We start from the raw sequence: 23371 nt of genomic DNA, 5'->3' as shown, positions 1-23371 counted from the left end.
GCATGATTAAAGGAAGTACAATGAACCAAGTGACAAATATCTCACCCCCCCCCCCCTTTCCCAACTCATGAGGATCCACTAATAAAAGGACTATTTAATAACCCTCAAATCTACAGCCGTGGGAAGGAGGAAAATATGTGCTTACAATAGGTTTGGAACCCTGGGGCACAGAAGTAAACAAACACAAGTTACAAACTTAAAAACCTCATCAACACCACTTTTAAATGCTGATAATCTTCCCAATGCTTAAAAAGTAAAGGGTGTCCCAAAAGTAACACAGGATTTAAATTTACAAAATGAACCTTTATTTATACATGAATTGGCAAAGTTGTGACATACTTTGAAAGAGTAAACACTCCGATTAAATATGGAAAATAATATCCGGCAAATGTCCTCCACGTCTCATATGACACTCGCACAATCTTTTGACAAAATTTGCAATCACATTTTTGCAAACTTGTGGCTCAATTGTTGCGATAACACGTCTAATTTCTTCTTTAAGTTTGTGAATGGTTGGTATGCGTTTGCTGTAAACCTTGGACTTTACAAATCCCTAGAGATAAAAGTCACACAGTGTAAGATCGCATGACCTTGGTGGCCAATTGTGATCACTGTTGCGCAAAATCAGCTGGCCATGAAATTTTTGCTGTAACAACTCAATGGTTTCGCATGCCGCATGACATGTGGCACCATCCTGCTGGAAGAACATCTCATCAACATCAAAGCCAAAGTCTATGGCTTCCACCTGAGGCCACAAAAATGCTGATATCATCTCGCGATAACGTACACCATTGAAAGTTACCACACTTCCGGACTTGTTTTCGAAGAAGTGCAGTCCAATAATTCCAACCGCACCAAAGCGCACACTACACAGGCACTCAGGAATAAATTGGCTTTTCTCCAATAATACGAGGGTTTTTCGTGCCCCAAATGCGACAGTTCTGCTTGTTTACATACCCATCCAGATTAAAATGCACCTCGTCACTGGAGATGATTTTCTTAGCAAAATCACCAACCACTTGCAGATTGTCCAGGACCCAATCGACGAATGCCCGTTTCTGCACGTGGTCTTGCGGCTTAAGCTGTTGAGTCATCTGAATCTTGTATGGGTGCATTCCCAGATCTTTAGCCATAATCTGCTGCTTGGTGCTCCTCGAAATGTCTAACTCAAGAGACCTGCGGCGAATTGACGATCTCGAACATTCAGCAACACTAGCACTCACAGTGGCAATGTTATTGGCCAAGCATCTGGTACGAGGATGGCCACTTCTTTTGCCGTCCATCACCGAACCTGTTTGTTCAAACATTTGAACCACTCTTTTCACAGTTGTTCCATTTGGCATGTTTTTCTGCTCAAACGTACCACGTAATTTATGCACGGGTTCAACACAACACTCTTCGTATTTGTTATATGTTTTTACGATAGTTATGTGCTCCTGCATCATGTATTTCTCCATCACGACTAACTCACTACTAACCGGAATGTGCTTACTACATGTGCTTCAGACAGTGTTGCCAACCCAACGGAAAAAATGGCACGCGATTTAAATCCTGTGTTACTTTTGGGACACCCTTTATAACAATTAAATATTGATGATATATTCATTAATATTAACATGCACGTTGGTAATCTGGCTACCATGAAGAAGACTCAGGTTCAAATTTCAGAGCAGGTGATCTGGAACTTGAATTTTTCCAGTCATTACCCTGTTTCTGAATGGCTCAGAGACCCACCCAGCCTCGTAAATGGGTACCTGGGGGCAACCCTGGGGGATAAGGGTGGCTAGGTGTGATGCTGATCACATCATCCCAACTATGGTGAACATCAAGAATATTGTGGAGCACTATACTTCCACATCACCCCACATGCGTTCATGGCATGTGTGCACACGCAAAGGGGTACCTTTACATTTATAAAATAATTCCTCTGTAATTATACGCATAAACATACCAGAGTTTTTTCTTTAAAATATTGAACAATTAAATTGGAATATTAATATAGCTGCCATTTAATCACAAAATTAATTTAAAAAAAAAAAAAACTGGTGCAAAATATATGAGAACTTTACTTTTCCATAATTTCCAGGATACTTACATTTGATGAAAATGTCACACAGCAATTTTTGTGGACTTCTGAAATGATTCATCTCTGGAAGAGTCTCAGACAGTATTGGTGAATAGATCCCAGCCTATACTTTCCACTACCGATAACTATCCATCAGTATCAGCTCAGTCCTACTTTTATATTTTAAATTGCAACTTGAAAACAGACACATTTCTGAGGCCTACCATTTATTTCAACATGTAAATGATTAAACAATAAAACACATAATGATGAATGTAAGTTGTTAAAAATAACCCTTACCTTTGGATGAACTGATTTCGACCTAAACAAATCCTTCAGCTTCTTATCAGCTTCAACACAGCCAGTCACGAGCTCATGGCAAATGTTCAACTTCTCAAGGCAAAGTGGGCACACTTGCTGTGGTAGTTCATCATTTGGTGCCACCTGGTAAAGAATTATGAATATACAATACTTTTCGTTCATTCCAGTTTGTACATTGCATTCTATTCCACATTATACTTTTTCTCAAGTAATTGTAACTAGTCAATGATTGAACTGAGTAACTGCAGCTGAAACTCATTTACTGTTGGGAGGCTAGGATTAACAAAATGAGCACTTACTTTTCTCAGGGGCGGAAACATAGTCAAGTGGTCAATGTAACTGATTTAACTGATTGATTATTATGTTATGGGCACTTCAGCATAGAGGCTATTTTGACCCTTTCACACAATACAGGGATAAACCCCTTAACTAAAACAAAACTGAGAAGAAGCTGCTAACAAGAAAATAAAATGTCTGTTAAAAACTTCCTTACTCAAGTTTTTACAACTAATTCATTCACTCTTTGTGATGACAAGAATTAAAACTATACTGTCTGTGAGAACTAAAATATTCTTACCTAGGCTAAAAGCTAAGGCTGTAAAGGGGCACCTAGCACACAGACAGACACAGGACAGCACAGCCCTACGGAGGATTATACTGCCATAGGTATAGACATCAGAGCCTAGTTGGCCTGCAGAGAAGAGTTACTGGGGGTGTACTGTGCGGAAGTGAGGTTGAATTTTTAGTGCCTTAGCAGAAGGTCACCCCTTACACCAAAAATATAAAAAAACTGACAAATTACTGACGGCCTATTCCAAATGCAGACAAAGAGGGGTGTCAGGGTGATGTCACAGATATCCATGAAACTGAAATATATTATTCTAGATGTAAAATTATGAGACACATTTTTTTGTTTTTAAAAAAAAATATTCGTTGACTTAGGTTGCCTCAAAGTTTGGGGCCAAATTTTCACAAGTTTTGGCGCCAAAAATTGTAAACGGCTGTTTCTCAGGAACTATTCAAGATATTTGGATTCTGTTTTTTTGTTTTTTTTTATCTAAGTTTTGTAAGTTTATTGAAAGCCTTTTCAAATGCATATACAACAAACTTTATATGCAGCTTTTGGGGTGTGCTATGAATGACATTAAAAACAATTAGCCCCCTTTCGGACCCTCAAAATCTCGAAAAAGCCACCCTCAGAAATTTGCAAAATTTCAGGGCAGTTCCCGCAATACCTCAAGTTGAACATATATAAATTTCATGGGGTGTATATGCCTGGTTGTAGTTTTACACAATATTTTAATAAGCACATTGACAAGCTGAAAACTTAAACGCAATCGTAATATTGAAGGAGACAAACCTTATTTCATCAGGCTATTATTGGTAAACAATATACAAATTTTAAATGCAAAACAAGCAAGACATATACATCATAAGAGTCCATAACCAAACAATTCATGTAATTGGTATATATCATCATATTGCTGATCACACTCAACATTTCTTATTTATAGAACATACTAGAAGTAATTTGTTTTTCATATTCACATGTTCATTTGTTTTTTTTTTTGTTTGTGACAAATTGCTGTTAATTCCTTCTGAGCTTGAGTTTTGAGTCGTACTGACAATTATGCCAACAGGAATATCAAAAAACCAACTACTAAGCACAATACCACAGACAACAAAACACATGATCGACAAATCACAGCAAATTAGGAGAATGAAAGGAGTGTACCACACACCAGATCCCTACCAAGGACACCCACTCCTATTTGCAAGTATTGATTTAGCAAGAAGCTACTTTCTGAGTGATGATGTCGACTGTTCTGTTCAAAGTCCAAATGCAAAAGATGTGATTGCAATACGAGAAAATGGTGTGAAACTTCTAAAACCAAAACGTTATTTATCTAGGACTGTTCAAGAGGTTTACTGCAAATTTACCAAAGACCACCCTGATGTTAAAGTAGGTCGTTCCAAGTTTTATTCTCTACGGCCCAGATGGGTTATTCCTCATCCTACATGGGAAGTGTGTGTCTGCATATACTGTGCCAATTTCGATCTTTGTTCTATAGCAGTGAAAAACAACAGCAGCTCTTTACCCACCAATATGAGTGAATTAATGCATCACCTACAAAGGCTTGTAGTGTGTTCTCCACCAACAGATTCCGGTCTCCTTGGCGAATGTGGTGAATGTCCCAGGAGTGATGGAATCAGTTCAGAGTCTCTGGGAGTAACTGATGAAGAAGAAGAAGACAGTGAGGAAATATCTTTTGCGCTCTGGGAGAATGGGGACCTTATTGAAAAGACAGTTCCAGTAGATCTGTTCATTATTGAAATTGCTAAATGGACAGTCAAAGCTGTCTCACACTTGCATGTGAAAGACAATCAAAGAAAAGCAGTGGCAGAAGAAAAGATAAGAGCACAAGTAGAAAGTCAACACTCAGTGCTTCATGTTGATTTCGCTGAAAACTGGACAGTAATTCTACGAGATGAGATACAAAGCTACCACTGGAAAAACGACCAGGTGTCTATATTCACTGCAGTAGCGTATAAGGGAGATTGTACAAGAAGTTTTGCCATTGTAAGCGATGAAACCACCCATGACTCAGTGCATGCTCTTCTAGCTGTTAAGAAAATCATTACCTGTATTAGTGAGAATGGCAGTGCAATTTCATCACTAACAGTTATATCAGATGGGGTTGCAAGTCACTTCAAAAATCGTTATCAACTGCATGAACTTGGAGCACTCCAATATCCAAGCAAGAAATGGATTTTCACAGCCACTGGGCATGGAAAATCAGCATGTGACGGTGTTGGAGGTCCAGTTAAGCACCTTGCTACACGGCACAATTTATCATCACGGCATATTAAGTGCATTCAGACTGCAGAAGAATTTCAGACTGTTGTTCAGACATATACATCAGCTGTTACACTGATTTACATTCCATCTGCAGAGATTCAAACATTCCGTGATGAGAAACACAAAGAGTGGGTACATGTGCAGGCAGTGCGAATGATTCAAAAAAGCCATGTGTGGCATCAGAGGGAACTGGAAATGATATTGTAGTTTCTATTGCAAGAACTGCCCAGCATGAGAAACAAAAAGTGAATGTTACTATTGGAAACAGCTCACATGTTATGCAGTATTGTAGAATTCACATCAAAGTGGGAACGTTTTTGGCTGTTATGTATGATGACTGCTGGTGGGTTGCAGAAGCAACTAAAGTTTGATTGATTGATTGATTTAGTTTATTTTACTTCGCGTTTTGTGCCTCGTGGCTAATTTGCGAAGATGGGGATGAGTGATGAAATGATGAATGGACAGTCACAAACAACCAAGCCCGACCAGGATTCGAACTCGGGACCCTTGGCGTCGCAGCACGATGTGCTAACCACTCGGCCACAGGGTCGGGCAGCAACTAAAGTGGACTTTGAGATGCAGGAAGTGCATGTAAATTTCATGCTGCCACATGGACCTGAAAAGGGCTATAAATTTCCTCATAGAATTAGGCAACAAGAACATAAGTGCGTGATATCTTTGCAAAATATTCTGCAAGTTCTTTCTCCACCACACCCCCTTGGACAATCTGGAAGACTGCATGCCATCTCTGATACTGAAACTGCCTGTGTAGAAAAAAGCTTTCATGAACAGAACAAACATATGAAATACCGGTACTGGGAGTTCACATTGCCTAGCATGCATAAAAAATGTCTTACGCTTAAGTTTTCAGCTTGCCAATGTGCTTATTAAAATATTGTGTCAAACTACAACCAGGCATATACACCCCGTGAAATTTATATATGTTCAACTTGATGTATTGCTGTAACTGTCCTGAAATTTTGCAAATTTTTGAGGGTGGCTTTTTCGAGATTTTGGGGGTCCAAAAGGGGGCTATTTTTTTTTAAATTTCATTCATAGCACACCCCAAAAGCTGCATATAAAGTTCCTTGTATATGCATTTGAAAAGGCTTTCAATAAACTTACAATAAAAAAAAAACAGAATCCAAATATCTTTAATAGTTCCTGAGAAACAGCCGTTTACAATTTTTGGCACCAAAACTTGTGAAAATTTGGCCCCAAACTTTGAAGCAGCCTAAGTCAACGAATTTTTTTGCCTCATAATTTTGTATCTAGAATAATATATTTCAGTTTCATGGATATCTTTGACATCACTGACAGATTTTCTCAAATCTGCCTGATTTGAAATGGATTTGCCCTGACCTATTTATTTACACAACTTCAATAAATTCTCATCCTAAAAGTAAAAGTGGGATTTCACTTATTATAATTATTATTTGGCCTACACCATTCCCATAGACAGCCAACACACACACCTCTTATTAACAAGAAGACAATTATTGTACAAAATTATATGTAACAATAACACTATTTCTTTTAAAAAAATTGTGTATAGCAGATACTGAAATGCAAAACATAACTTTAAGTTTGTGGACTATTTACTGGGGGAGAGATATGGAGCCTCTCCCATGTGTTGCCTCTCCGGATGGGAACATTTCATGCATGTTCTTTTCAAACTTGTCATGATTAAAAAATAAATTTAAATAAAGTCGTAGAGAGATGAAAAAGTTTTCTTTCTCTTTCTCTCCTGGAATGGCAGGACTATTCCTGGAGATGAAATTTACACATATTAAATTCTGGAGAAATTAATTGGTTGATATAATGACTGGTGGCAGTCCAACACATGCAGTGGTCAAAATATCAACTGTGCAGTCTCTAAATGTTAACAAACTATCTTGTTTCTTAACTTTATCAGCATGCATGATTTTCTTGCTCTCTTCTTCTACTGCTTCATGCAATGAGCTGTTCCATGTTGACTATAATACAATAACAGTGGTTTTCAGATAGCCTTATGTTCAAAAGAGGTTCAAACATGCCAAAACTAAAATGCTGACATTAAGTGATTTCTAACTTCATCATCTTGGTGCAATAACTTGAAGAACCCTGTTGAATATCAGACCAAGCACTTACCTTAATGGGGAGATATTTTTTAATTTTCTCTTCTATCATCCAACTAGCCCCATTTTCCTCGAATATAGGTAAAAGGTCTGCACACTCATTTGCACAGACCCGACATAACTTTTCTCCCTTTTCCAGCGAGCCTTCAGAGTTTTCAAGACCCATAATATCCATACAATCTTCCAATTTCATTTCCACTATTTCCATGCTGGAGTTGGAAAAATCCTGGGAATCACAAGGGACAAAATCATCTTTTCCCTTAGCGACACCAGGGTAAGTGTCTTCATTGCCAGGTACTATGTTGCCTGTGTGAATGTTCTCAAGTTCTTTTTTGGCTGTAAAACAAGACACAATCATTTGTTTCTAGGTAAGTTTCAAGTCAAAAGAAAGGTTAAATTAACCACCTCAATAACTGAGTACACGACCAATATTGGCCTCTACACAGTGTGTAACATATTTTGGATTACCAAATTTTATTATAGCCCAAAATTACATCACAATGCTCCAAGAAAATTGACTCCCGTGTAGTTTTAACAATGCTTCATGGGAGTTATAACAAAAAGAGTTTAATTTTATATGCGTAAACTAACTATTAAGTTCACAAATTTCCTTTCACTAAATTACTTGATAACCTTTACTCTGCTGAGGGGGTCGTCAGAAAGTAGCCCCGGTTTCACCAAGGCCTTTGGTGCGAATTTTAAATTCGTACACTTATTTGACAAAAAATGTTATAACTCTTAGACTATTTGACCAATCTACTTCGGGTAACTTTTGTTTTGCAGCTAAAACATCAGGGCATGCAACCGTGCAGAAATCAAAACGCCAAATCCAATAAGAGGGGTTGGGTGGGCCGTGGCCCCCAACTTTCAATGAAAAAAAAAACATAAAAATGGGGAGTTTGTTTCACATATTTGATAATGTAATGCACCCAGGAACATGAAATGACTTTCATTCGGTTGAGAAAGGACCATTCTTTGAAAATAAAGCTAAAGTTTGCACCCCCTTCCCAAAATAGCAGGGGAAGAGTTGGCAAACTCCATTTTTATGATTTTCTCATTGAAAGTTGGGGTCGCGGCTCACCCAACACCTCCTATTGGCTTTGGCGTTTTGATTTCCGCACGGTTGCATGCCCTGATGTTTTGTGGTTGTGAACTGAGTATTAAATTTACAGTGCAGTTCGATTAGAAAGATGCTGAAGGATAAAACACCATTGTGTGTGAAACTAAAGCATGTTACGGAGGAATTCGAACATTTCTCCACAGATGGAAAAGTGCTTTATTGTCAGATTTGAGAGAAGAGTGTGTCGTGTGCTCAGCACTTTCAAGTATTGCAACACATATCCACGTCTCGTCATCAGACTCGTGCTTCAAAGACCAGACCTCAAAAGCAACTGTTACTGTCTGAACCCCAAGCTCAGCAGCATCCGGGGCCTCAGAAATCTGTTTTCTAGTGATCTGTGTCATGCTGTGGTTTGTGCTGATATCCTTATTTGGAAACTAAGCAACCCAGGGCTGCGTGATTTTCTTGAAAAATATACACATGAAACAGTCGCAGATGAATCAACAATCAGGAAAAATTATGTACCTGGTTTCTATGAAGATACAATAAACTTTATTCATTTGGAAATCGGTGACGGCCCCATTTGGGAGACAACTGATGTACAAGGAAGACATATCGGGAATGTTGTGATAGGATTGTTGAAGCAAAATGAAGTCGGTAAGCCCGTCTTGTTAACTTGGGAGTTGCTACCCTAATGCAACCATCAAAGCATTGCAAAATTGTTCAACGACGCTATGGGACTTTTGTGGCCGAATGGTATTAAACATAACAACGTCTTCCTCCTGGTGACTGATGCAGCACCGTACATGTGCAAAGCTGCAGTAGCTTTACAGGTTTTGTATCCAAAATTATTACATCTCACTTGTCTTGTTCATGCATTCCATCGGTTGGCAGAGCTGGTTCGATCTAAATTTAATTGTGTAGACTTATTGATTTCGAATACAAAGAAAGTGTTCCTGAAGGCTCCCAGCAGAGTTGAAAAATTCAAAGAACTATTTCCTGAACTGCCTCTTCCTCCTCAGCCAATTTTAACGAGGTGGGGAAGTTGGATTGATGCCGTGGGCTACTATGCAAAGAATTTTGATTCCGTGAAACAAGTTGTCTGTCAGTTTGATCCCGAAGCTGCAGCTTCCATAGAAACAGCTCAACGACTGTTTGATGACAGAAAGCTGAAAAACAACATTGCCTACATTCAGTGCAATTTTTCACATTTCAGTATCACCATTAAATCGTTAGATACATCTTCTTCAACACTTTCTGACAGCCTTAAACTTGTTCATTCTACAGTCGCTTCCCGGCAAAGTGTTGAAGGAACTGTTGGGGATGCAGTGAAGAAAAAGATGTGTTCTGTTTTGGAGAAGAATCAGGGTTACAATACAATCTGTGCTATTAACAGTGTTAACTGAAGGCAAAAGCTCTAATGCTTTGGATATTGAGTACACACCAGAAGATTTGTGCAAGTTTAAATATGCACCAATTACTTCGCGTGGAGATATCATTTAGTCAATACAAAGCCCTGTTACGTGTAACAGGAGAAGTTTCGTGTTTGACAATTTGAAACACATTTTTGTTTCTTACTGTTACAGGGGACATGTGTTGGAAAAGTAACAGTAATTCAAAAAGTGTATGCCTAATATTGTATTTCAGATGTGCTTTTTGTTCATTTGCCTGATTTGAGGAATTTGTTCCAAGAAAATATGACATACATGCAAGTAATGTGATATTTCTTATGTTACATATTCCTTACTTTTTGAATGGCTTAAGTACATATTTTTGAATTTTTATATACATATATTTGTACATATTTTTCAGTTTTTTAGTACATAATTATCCAGGCCCTACTTATTACACACCCTCTTTTCCACGTTACCAAACGAGGATAAATTAAAAGTTAAACATCTTGGGCAGTGGCACAACCACAAAGAGGGGGTGAGGGGGTGCATTGCAGAGGTTTCCTCTTTTCTTTGATTTCTTGATCACGTTGACACTACCCATCATCGTAGCCACCAGGAGTCACTGACGTTACCGATTTCATAATACTTTATAAGTCTGTCACACAAAATACCTGTCTGATGGAAAAAATCTAAAAATATATTTGCATTCAGCATGAAAAATACTTCTCGATTCAGTGAATTTTGTTCTTGTTTGTGAAATATAAAAAGTTCATTTTTGTAGACCAGTTTAATTATAAGAACCCTGATGCAGTACCTGTTGCCGCTGCAGGCAATGTTCCTCGTCTGACCTCAGTATTGATCATGGCTGTGATAATGTGGCTTAATACTTGTGTTGCATATTTTACATTCAAATAGTGACAATGTGGCTTAATACTTGTGTTGCATATTTTACTTTCAATCTTGAGAAAATGTAAAGATTAAAATGTAAATTTGTTAATTTAGTTGCCATCCTTGAAGAGTTTTTCTGGTCGATATCGTAAAACAGATACAATGTGGGACCAGTGAGAAGTCTAACAATTTCATTAAGTGTAGTGAGTCGCAAATAAAATGAATTCTTCGACCCAAGACCTTTCAGGTGTAATACCAATTTCTCTTGCCATTTTTAAGAAGTTAGATCCCACGACACAGATTACATCGTCAATTATGACAGTAACTTTGCTCATTTCCTGATAGCTTCCTACAAAATATTTTTAGAAACTACTGAAACATTCGTTCCCACTTTTCAATTAATTGCCTGTAAGATCAATTGCATAATACCTGTATCGGTAGGAATTTTCTTTACAATACTTCGTAACATACAACGTGAAGGGAGAGGTACAAACGATTGGAGATATGAAGTTTAGAGAAATTGCAACACTCTTCAATTCTCTCCTGTAGCATGATCTGGAGCCCTTTTTAACTAAAGAACATGTTCATAAATTTATTAAATTTCTCACTTCTAACTGAGCAATATGGCGATTTACAAGTAATGTTACCCTTCATGGACAACTTTACATTTTGTTGAAACATACCTGCATGTTTCTTCGAGTTCCCTAAGTCCCTCATCAATTCTAACTTTCTAGGAGCACAAGGGATTTTCTGAGTAATGTTTTCTGTGAGTGTCTGGGTTTTATTAGAAGCTAAAAATTCTGTTTGTATAGTATTTGAATTTCCTGCAACATTCACCAGCTCCTCAACATTTACGTTACATTTTGGATTTGCTACAAAAGAAGAACAGGATGCATCAGTTGATAAAATTTCCTCTTGGTTAGCATTCTTAGCATCGACATCCAACTGATTATTCTCAACTGCAGACGCACTCTCCTTGCAGTTGGATGATAATCCACCAGGGTTATCCCACACATTCAACGTTTCTTCTTCAACATTGTGCTGTATGTTTTTACGCAATTTCCGTGGGCTTGAAGTGCTGCCATCTATGGTTACTGCTTCTCCAAGAGTAGCTTTCTTTGATTGGTCGACTCGTTTTCTCCCTACAAAAGAAGGGCAATCATGCATTACGTTACTGAAATATCAAATTTCTCTATACATTCTGGGTAACAAACAACGGACATTATGTGTACAAATTGATGAAAAACAAAGGTAGATTGCACGACCTGGAGCAAATAACCAAAATTGTTCACATGAACACTTTACCTTAGTAGTTCTTTAGCCTGAACTACCAGCGTCTTCTGTGAAATCAGTATTTTAATCAATAAATAAATAATTTTATATCCTTAGCAAGCCCCTGACTGGTTACACATAAAAATGTCCCTTGCATTTCCTATTTACACACACAGAAAACTGAATACGAACTGAATGATGTATCAAACTAGGCCAGCGGTTCTTGAATTTTCCTAGACCGCGGACCCTCTTCAGAGATCAATTGCCCTCACGGACCCCCAAGAATTAACTCAAAGTTTAAAGCCCGGAATTTGCATCATACTGTATCGTGCCCAAAGTATTGTGTAAGAAGAGACAAGTATTCTGTCATTCTTAGCATAGCAGGAAATAGAGAAAGGAATTCGGAATAATTAATCAGGCAAAGGCTAGGTTATTGACTTGAGAGGCGTATGTGGAACGAGTTTTGGAATGGTGAGGGAGCGAGGAGAGTTGACAGTTGACGAGGATTCGAGACAGAAAAGATCGCGGATGGTGAGAGAGAATGGAAGTGGCGGAACGATTCTTAAACAGTGGAGCATAAGGAGAGTGAATTCTGACATTGAGGTCAGACATGCGACAATTCAGAGGACAAGTGTGGAAATAACTTTCATCTAATTATGAGGCAAGTAATATCCTTTTTTAAAACAATTCATATCAGTTCAGTCATGGAGAGTACAGAAATCCAATTATTGTACATGTGAATTCTTTGCCATTCCTTTAAATGCAACATCTCCCATATACAACATTTAGGCCAAGCAAGTGATAACCTCTGAAAGATGAATAACTACATCACCCAATACAATCTAGTTCGATCCCAACGCAGTATTAACATTGCGTTATGTTGTGGAGTGCTGGGATTTTCATCTATTTCAACCCGAAATATGATGAAAATAATAGACCCTTATAGCTTTCAAAATTACGTACGTAAGATGGCAGCGAAATTTTCATTTGTTAGCACTTCATGTTATGCTAATTATAATTTGTTACCAAATATAAAGAAAAGAAAACAAAAGGTAGGCCTAGCAATATGCTACATCGTAACGTGCAAATAAATAAGTTTAGATCAAGGTTTCAACTAGATATATTCGGCGATTGGTTTGTGGAATCATGAAAATTAACATTAGGATGTGGCTTAACCTTTAGCCACCCGAGCTTCTTTCGCATGATGCCCAAGCCAAATTTCAGCAAAATGCAGAGTTTTATAAATATGACTGTAGATCGGATGCTAATTGCCGTAGACAGACAAATGATATTCGTTTCACTCCGAATGAACCATAGATTCGGACTATATAAAATGTATGCACATTCGGCGTATATATGGAGAGAGGGGAAGGAGGAAACTGAAAATTCCAAAATTTTTGAAGAAAAAATGGGGGTTTCACTCCCCTCCCCAGCCCGACAAAAAGTACAACACATTGTAACGATACACATGGAAATAATCACTGGAGTGTTAGGAACAAGAAAATAATTGCACTATTATCACACTACAAAAGATAAATAGTGTAAGTCAATAATAGACTTTAGTATTATTATGAATAAAATGTGTTAAACACATTCGGTAAGGAAAAATTAGAATTAAATTCTCTACGATTTGGCGTGTTTAGTCAAAATAGGGTTTAAACAATTACACATTTTAATATTTCCATTGTTAAAATTAAGTAACAATTACAATTTTATTAATTAAATAAATGGCAGAAATATGAGATTATCAGTTTTATAAGGCTTAAATAAGTTAGAATAAAGAGAGCAGTTATAATAAGAGCTGAGTATGCATAAAGCCAGCAAATTAGTCAATAAAACGGGCTACAGATCAATAATGGCTAAATAAGTACTGGGATAATAAGGATTATAATACAGATAATAATAATAACAAAGAGAATAGTGAATATATTGAGTACTTGGATAATTATAAAGCTCAAATAAAATATCTCATAGGGAAATAAAATAAATATCAAGATTGCCTTTATAATTCTACGCATTCTACATTAAGATTTAATATTTTTGTATATCTGTCTTACATAACTTTACATAACAGCTAGATTTGAAATCACTATTATGAAGATCAATAAGTAAATTAGTTGCATAAGAGAAATGAGCAGCTTTCGTAGATAAGGTTAACACATTAACAAACCAGTGATGAGATGAATTATGACAGCATTGAAGAAGTAAAGTAACTCTCATTAAACATGTACATTACGATAATTGGGAATATTTCACTCCAAATATTTCTCTAAACTTGGCTCACTGAGTGTTGTAGTTAAATTGCTTAGGTTATTTCTTAAAATTTCCCGCCGTCATATAGTGTTGTGGCATGGTAGAATTTCCCATCTTGTAAAATTCCCACATAAAATTTTCCTCACATGTACTTCACACTTCTGAAAGCGATATCCAAAGTCAACTGCCTTCATGGTAAAATGTCTTTCGTCAGTGGAATAAAAGTTCAACTTGGGCGCAACGGAAACTTGAGTTACATTCAGGAAGACAGAACAACTAAAGAAATATGCATAGTCAGACATTCTATTTGTTTCTTGCGGCAACGATATCTCCCTATATCGGCAGGAGGAAAATTCCTTCTTGACATAAAGTAGCTAACACATTGCAAATTAAACAGGAGATATCTCACATTCCACATTAGCCAGGAAACTGAGTAAACTGCCGACAGAGCATTCTTTCAACTCAGGCTATCGGCTTCAAGGATACAAAAGAACATACAATTTTATGTCTGTTCAGAACAATATTTCTGTGTCTGGTAACACTGAATATAAATTGGCATTAAGTTTTCATTTTTTATGTCATTTAATATTAGGTGAATGCATATAGCTAAACACTATGAATTGTCAAAATTACTATTTTTTTAAAAAATTCATACATAGAATTTAAGATCGAATGAAATAACTCTAGATCATCTTTAACATAGTCCAATTTGAAAAGTAATGAGATTAACTGGACACTGGCTAATCATACATATGACCAGTAATTAATAACGCCATATGGTGATTCAGTGGCAAATGATGATGCTCACTTTTCACTTAGCATAACATTGCAACTAACATTAAGGTTTGTTACTACAGTAAGTACAGCATTTGCAGTCAACTTGGAATATTATCTTATGTATTTAATTGTCGTGGACAATATTAACAAGTACAAAGGAATTTTGCAATTAATCTCTATTACATGACGTTATATTATCAATATTATACTAACAGAATGACGATTGATCGACACATTATTATAATGTTTAAAGTATTTCATTTCATTCAATTGTTATTTATAATTATTTTCAGTAAAATTAAGCATTCATATATTTTCACAAATCAATTATAATTTAAATTCTGCAGTGGTAGACACTCATAAAGTTTTCAAGAGTATTCTCTACACACCAAATATATAAGCAGTTATATTTATTTATTTATTTTTCTTCTCAAGATTATAATTATATTTGGTGTGTAAAGAATGGCATAAATTAAAATTTGGGTTATTTATAGTAAGACTAAATGTCATGACTGAATCAGTATTCCTTTCCAAATTCCTTTTCCTAAAATATAACAACCCTCAACTACAAGATTTATTATACTTGTAATATTTACAAGTACTACTTTTTTAAAATAAGGGTGACTTAAAGGCACCCTTGTCTCAACAAAACCTCTACACATACCGACACATATAAAGTTCTCTCACATACAACATTACACTAATGATCAGGAGCAAATTCCTGTTCAGTATACAGGGTGTTTCAGAGTGACCCAGACACTACCTTTTTCTCGAGAACGGGAGATCGTATCAAGTTGAAACCAGTGGCGAAGCTAAGGTAGGCTGAAAAATCTGCTTATATTTTTTTATACAGCAGGTCCATGAGTCGATTCTTGTTGGTCGCAAAAGTATCAACTACTCTTTCCTTGAAGCCTTGATCAATAGAAAGTTCTTTAACCAGTTTTTTTTTTTCAATGGCTATTTTCAATGGCTTAATTTTTCATTTTTCATTGAATTACGGAGATAATTTTTTACTCTCTTGAGGGTGCTCATACTTCTTTCGGAGGAAGCTGTTGTAACAGGGAATGTCAAGACCAACTTGATTAAGTTGTGTTACTTCTTTGTAGATTGTTTTAAGATCATTGCTAACTATGAATTTTAGAAGGTCTGCAGGAGGTAAATGCTTTTCTTCATCAGCATAGATATTCTTTAAATCATTTTCTAATCGTTCTTTGTTGAAAAATGGATATGTGGACAGAAGGTTATTTAATTTCATCACAGGAAAATGTAGTTTATATCCCCCAAAGCTATTTTGGTCTAGCAATTCAACAAATTTTATCTTTTCAAGATCTCCAAAACGTATTTCCATTTGTAGAGTCAGTGTCTCCAAGATTTCGTAGGTTAAGCATCTGAGAGCAACGAAGTCTTGTTCACTTACATTTATTTCACTGCAAATCCTCTTAAGAGTTTTCAACACATAATTTCACAGTATTATATTTTTATAACATAAATACACTACGTGCCACACACATAAACACACGCGCGCATGCACTTGAAGTAAATTCACATTCAACAATGCAGCGCGTGAACGACGCACTTTGCACAAGAAGACTAGAAGCACAACCGGTTGGTTCTGAGGCTAGCCTATTTCACCCAGCGAATCGGCAGTCCCCTCCCCTTACACTCCCCTTCCACCTACACAGAGCTGACGCTGTAGCTGCCTTTTAACGCGAGGCTTTTCGTCAAAAGCCTCACAGTTCGGACCGAACGTGCTCTCCTTTTTCTCGCCTGACTAACGAGATATTTGGAAGGATCGGCGGAACCAAACATTCGGATTACATAGTTTAATTCGTTTTAAGGAACTTTGATTGTTACAGGGTACAAGAACATTTTAATTTCAACATTTTTTGGGTAGGCTAAGCCTCAAAAGCCTCATAGGAGCTTCGCCACTGGTTGAAACAAAAAAAGTGCACCACTAAGTTGGGCCCAAAGAATCTGTAGAAAGTATTTGCAACAGCCTGAAAGCCACACTTTGTGGTTTTAGTAGGGGGCACATGTCCCCATTCGTGTGATTTTCAAATAGGAATGGTATGTTTGGAATGCAGATTCGGAAAGGCAGGCAAAAAATACGATTGTCATATGAAACATTTGTCTGTACCACCTACCGTTTTCCGTATAGAAAATGGTTTTGCAAAAAAAGTAACATGAGTCAAATTGAGTATACCGAGCTTAACAATTAAGATAAGTGCAGCACCATAACAGTTTCTGAAAGTGCAGGACACAAGCTTTCCAACAATATGCCACATGATGACTGCGGGACTAAAAAAGGATGAAACTGCGTGACCCAAAAAAGGGGGTCTAAAGTTAGGGAAGAACTTGAAAATTTCAAATGGCAAGGGGGGTCGAGTAATACCTCATTTTAAAGGTTACAGAAAACGTGAAAAGGATGCGAACATGATTTTGTAATCCACTGACCGGTTTCAAAATGGCGACCAAAACAATTCCGACCCCTGAAGTTGTTGTTCCAAAGTGAGGAATTACGTTCGTAAATAGCAAAACACAAACACTGGACAGAGTACATGAGATCCTGTACAAAGAATGCCAGCGGAACAGCTGTTTATTCGTGACAAGGTTTCTACATGGTCACTACTATTGTCAGACCATGCCACCCACCACATGTAACGTCAGTGTACTGAACGTCCGGGTGAGAGGTTTGCAGTTTCGTATTACAGTGCTCAAAAAAAGTTTTGCATATTCCGAGTTTGTGATCATTTTATTGTACTAGATACATGGAATCATATTTAAGAGTACAGGGGAGACATACAAAGAGAAAGAAAACAGTGTAGCCATGCAGTTGAAACAAAATCATACCAGAATCACACCACAAGAACAAGATTGAAAATGTGGGATGCGAACCCCAAAAGAAGGCAGTGCAATGCCTACGGCTCGCAGGCATGCTTGGGATCAACAGATGGGAGTTCAGTACCGTGTTTAACTACCTCGAGCCCGAAGGCATGCTTGAACACGACGGGGCATGCTAAGGACAAGATCATTCAACTTCTCCTGAGGAAGATTGTCCCACTCTTGAATGGCAGCCTCCCGCAATTGCACCTTGTTCACAGGAGGATTTTCCCGGCTGACAATTGCTGGCTTCAGGTGTCCCCATGCAAGTTCCACACAGTTTATGTCTGGTGAATACGCCGGCCACCCCATGTGTCGAATGCCATGCACATCAAGGAACTCTTGAACCATTCTGGCTTGATGTGGTCGAGCATTATCATCCACCAGCGTGAAGCCATTCTCCACAGTTGTAGAGAAACATGATACCACGGGTTCGAGAATAGCGTTTATGTACATCAGACCGGTCAGGTGACCCTGGAGAGGAATTTGGGGTGTACGTTGACCAAACATGATTTCACTCCAAAACATGATGGAGCCCCCTGCTGTTGGTGACGTTCCTGGATGAAGGGCTCGTTCAATCTCTCATCTGATCGTCTCCAAACCTTTATGCTTTTGCTTAACAGGTGCAAACTGATGGGGACCTCGTCTGTAAAGAGCATGTGCTCCCACTGTTCCTGACTCCATTCACTGTGCATTGTTGCCCACCTTACACGGTCTCTCTTATGGTGTGGATTAAGAGGAACCTTGGGTATGGGTCTTCTTGATGTCAATCCTTCCTCATAAAGTCGATTCCGCACTGTCTGATTGGAAACATTCGCTCCTGAGGCTATACGTAGATCTTGGCACAAACTGGTAGCAGTTGCAATGGGTCTACGACTTGCCGAAATCACCACGTACCGATCTTCCCTGCATGTTGCTTTGCGTGGTGTAACATTCAAGTTCGCAAGGTGCTTTTATTTTAAGGTCGTGACTGGGCTTGATCGTTATTCTACTACCTCAAAGGCCGTGGTATAGTTTAGTTTAAGCACCTTGGTTATAAGTTACAAAATCAATTGGGTGGAGGTATTTTGTCACGTTGTTCGTGACACCTCGAAGTTGCAATGAATTTCACTTTTTTCTTAAATTCAATTTGGGGGATAAACACACGAGTATTGCCGGTTACAAGCCGATACTGAAAATTAAGAGCGCAGTACTGCCACAAGTTCCCAAAGTGCGTTATACGTTACAGTAAAGCTTATGATAATCTAGAATTATTTACCTTCACCAAAGTACAATTGTTTCTAACTACAATGCCTCTTTTTACTTTTCATTTTCTATTATCGAATCATGCAGTGTTTTAGGGAAAGTTTCAGCGCAAATGAAGTCAAAAACAGATGTCCAAATTTTAACAATTCAATGACGTCATTTATTCAACATTAAAGATTAACAACAAAATGAAAATAATCCTTTCTTAATTACCACAACAAGATTACGTCAAGAAAACCATTAACAACGTTCTTCATTATCATTTAGGATAATATTGGCAAATCCAAATCGAACAACAAATTACCTCCTTTTTGACGTTGACTAGGTACAATTTGTTTAAACCGTTTTATCACATTTATCACTATGCTTATGTTTGTAGTTCAAATAATCTTAAGCAACTATTCAATAAAAGGGTTCAAAAACTTGGAAATCAGCAAAATTGAAGAATCTACAATTTTTGTCAACTTGCTTTCCTATCTACGCTTCAACAATTTTTAGTGATATAAACTAAATCAAAAATGTTTTTACTCCTTCAAAACCGTCGCCATTATTATTATAGATTCATAAATTGTAAAAAGGCCCATACTAAGAACTATGAGGCAAATTTACACAAACCCTTTTTATTCACCTTTTTTTTTTTCTTTTTTTTTTTGTCGAAGATGCCCTAGATGCTCATTCGGAACCAAGTAATTGAATTACTTCGCACAATTTGCCAGCAAATTGACGGAATGCACAAATGGGGGAAGGGGGGCAATTGTGTTGTTGAAAGACTTCGTCACGATTAGATCAAGTACATGTTTGCGATGAGTTTCACAAAAAAAAAACAACGAGTCTTTCCACAAAAAAACGAACACGCTAAAGAACTGCCAATATCAAATAGTTTTTTTGCACACGCGTGTTTAGATCACCATTATAACTTTCGTATATATGTTCAAACTGACGAGGTTCAACGTAAGCACGTGACATACCATTAATTTTATGACGTGCTGCAATCAAATTACGGCTTCATGATATTTTACAAGTTTCAATACTATCGTTTATCTAGCAAACACATATATATATATTTATGTATGACGTAAGATAGAACTTCCTCGCTGACAAAAATAGTGATTTTTACCACTTGATGCAAATCTTAAGTAATTTGCGTAGTTTTTTTTGTCAAGTAAAAATCGGCATTTTTCACTCACACTACAATTCTCCAAAAACAACAATATCTATTGCCTACCTTCGTTTTATGTGTGGTAAAGTTCCAAGTTCTGAAAGGGGGCGACTTCCTTCACTTATTGGTAGACAAATCCACATGGGTGCGTGTACTTCGTAGTTAGAATCTGAAGTAACTCATTTGCCCATTTCCAATATCACTCCTGCTGCAAACTGTTAAATGGCCCGTTCCATTCCATGTGTCAATTCGGCAACTGGTACCATATTTGAAATGTTGCGACGTCTATTTTACATCGAAGGCCCGTGATTTACCTTCAACAAACTTATGCAATTCATCACGAGTTCTGAAGAAACAGTCCAGACGATAAAGTTCAAACTACGTCCCCGAGAAACATTTGCAGTGGAGCATGTGAATAATGACTGTTGGCGATATCAAGCAAAAGACACAACTGCCCGCTGTGCACACGCACATACCCCCGCTCTTTCACTTCTTGGTTACGTCCGTGTTCCAGATGGTGTGATTGCGACGAGATATCTCGCAAATAGATAGTGGTGCCATCTGTCGGAATTTCAGGGAATTAAAAGGAAGAGTGATTTTTATCACTTATTTTTGAGTGGAGCAATTTCCAACACACAAGTTGGAAGTTGTACGATTTTGCGATCTGAATTGCAATAAATCGCTACAGTGGCGGCCCTGTCCTTGGTCGATTAGCAACTGATCGTGTCTCCCTGAACTTCTTCCACACTCGAGGGACATCACCTTGGCTCACTCCAACACGGGCATCGATTTCTACTTGGCCATATCCCTCTTGAAGCAGAGTCACAATTCGAATCCGGTCCGTAGCAGGAACGGTTGCTCGAGGCATGTTGCTCTTCGTTTTGCACCCGCTCTCTGTGCAGTTTCCAACTCACAAGTGCGGATAAGACATGGACAATGCCTCCCATCGGGCTGCTTTCAAATCTGCTCAGGGATTATGTGGCAACTACTGCCCTCTATCTGCTGAATATCAAACTCACTTGGGGCATTATGTCGGTTTCTGTCTCAGGCATTTCTCACATAATGAACATTGTATAACTTTTGGGAATATCGCGACTCAAACCGCATGCAATCATAATATGCAAAACTTTTTTTGAGCACTGAAGTACATGCCTCTGTGAGTGTACAACATGAAGTGAATAGAACTTCAGGTCCATTGTGTACGACAGGCATGTCAAACACGTGGCCCGCGGGCCACATGCGGCCCTCGGTATATTTTTGTGCGGCCCCTTTGGTATTACCTGTTTGTAAGTAGTAGAGCCTTCAGTTGTAGTAGTTGCTAAAATATGTGTTATCATATAACACGATGTGAAATTTCACATGTTTGGACATGATATACTCTTGGACATGATATACCCGTCGGTAGGTGAAAAAAGGTGGTTGTGTTGCATTATTGGGGTGGTTGATGAATGTAGTGATTGCCAGTTGTTCCGAGTCCAAGGCTAAGGCGTCTGCCTGCTTGGTGTGCAAATCAACCATTAGTGTACCGAAGTTATGTAATGTCAAACGTCAGTATGAGGATTAAAACAACAACAAGGTATGTTTACTAAAGTAGCTCAAGAAAGCAAAGCTGCAGTACGCACAAACTACACATTGTCGGAGTTGATAGCTTAACACTCAAAACCTTTTGCCAAAGGCGAGTTTATTAAACGGTGCCTGATAAAAGCTGCTGAAATAGTTAATCCCGCAAGTGTAAAAACTTTTCAAGGCATTTCACTATCCCGCAACACGGTTGCTGAAAGAGTAACCGAACTGGCCTGTGATTTGAGTGATCAAATTAAAACAAAAGTGTCAAATTTCATTGCTTATTCATCGCTTCTGATGAGAGTACAGACATCAGTAGCTGTGTTTCTTCGTGCTTGTGATGAGGAGTTCAACATTTTCGAGGAGCTATTGGACATTGTACCTTTGCATGACACTACTACTGGTGAGGATATATTTATTGCTGTTCGTGAACTTTTGCGGAAGTATGATTTACCTCTGTCAAAGTTATCCTGTGTAGCTACGGATGGTGCCCCTTCAATGACGGGAAAAAACAATGGTTTTGTGATAAAACTGCAAAACTAATTTCGTGAAACCTGCGATAAACACATGTTCCATCATGTGCATTGCATCATTCACCAAGAGGTCTTGTGTTCAAAAGTAATCAACATGGAAAGTGTGATGAAGCCTGTGAAAAAAGCTATCAACTTCATAAGATCCCGTGGCTTAAACCAGCGACAATTTTCTGCTTTGTTAGCAGATTTAGAAAGCGAATATTCTGGAATGCCCTACTACACAGAAGTGCGCTGGCTATCATGTTCTTTGGTTCTTGAAAGATTCTGGAATTTGAAAGATGAAATATGCCAATTTTTGGAAATGAAGGAACAAGACACCAGCCTTTTTTTGCAGCCAACGTGGTTCCAAGATCTTTCCTTTCTTGTTGATATAACGAAACACTTGTCAGATTTAAATTTGAAACTGCAAGGAAAAGATTAATTAATCACCAACATGAATGATCAAGTCAAAACATTCGAGCGTAAGTTATTGCTTTGGGAAAAACTGTTAAGAAACGAAGATTTGATGCACTTTCCAACTTGTTCTAAATACAGATCAAGTTCAAAGGACCCTGTTTTGTACAAAAAGAACGCCGAAGAAATTCAGCTTTTGAATACTGAATTCGGGAAAAGGTACCACGATGTTCGTTCTTTCGAAGACAAGATCTTGTTTTCAGCCCTGTTTACGACTGACGTAGAAAAAGTGGCAGCACATTTGCAGATGGAAGTAATTGAAATTCAGTGCGATTCAACTTTGAAACAAAAGTACAGTGAAGTGAGTATCCCTGACTTTTACAAGTACTTGCCTGCACGTTTTCCAGAAACCCGCAAATTCACGTGTGAAATAATTTCCATGTTCGGTAGCACTTACCAGTGTGAAAAACTTTTCTCACTGGTGAAAGGAAACAAGTCACCAACGAGATCCAGATTATCAGACGTTCATCTTAGCTGTGTTCTGAAAGTAGCTGCTTTAAATAAGATTTCTCCTGATATTGATAAGTTGGT

The 23371-nt window shown here is 37.9% G+C and overlaps 1 protein-coding gene across 1 annotated transcript in view; it reads right to left on the bottom strand.

The window, feature by feature from the left end:
* LOC145985546 (uncharacterized) overlaps window positions 1-23371 on the bottom strand; it is a 143150-nt gene that overhangs the window by 39307 nt on the left and 80472 nt on the right. Inside the window, exons 3-5 of the mRNA XM_083119616.1 lie at window positions 11389-11847; window positions 7377-7699; window positions 2366-2509 (exon numbers count right to left, since the gene is read on the bottom strand). Of these exons, the coding sequence (XP_082975742.1) occupies window positions 2366-2509; window positions 7377-7699; window positions 11389-11847 (926 nt within the window). The remainder of the gene's footprint in view (window positions 1-2365; window positions 2510-7376; window positions 7700-11388; window positions 11848-23371) is intronic.

The sequence above is a fragment of the Lepisma saccharinum genome, chromosome 3, assembly GCF_977018435.1.
Source record: "Lepisma saccharinum chromosome 3, izLepSacc3.1, whole genome shotgun sequence".
In the NCBI taxonomy this organism is placed as follows: Eukaryota; Metazoa; Arthropoda; class Insecta; order Zygentoma; family Lepismatidae; genus Lepisma; species Lepisma saccharinum.
Note: the sequence above shows the minus strand (reverse complement) of the source record. Positions and strands in the feature narration are given on the sequence as shown.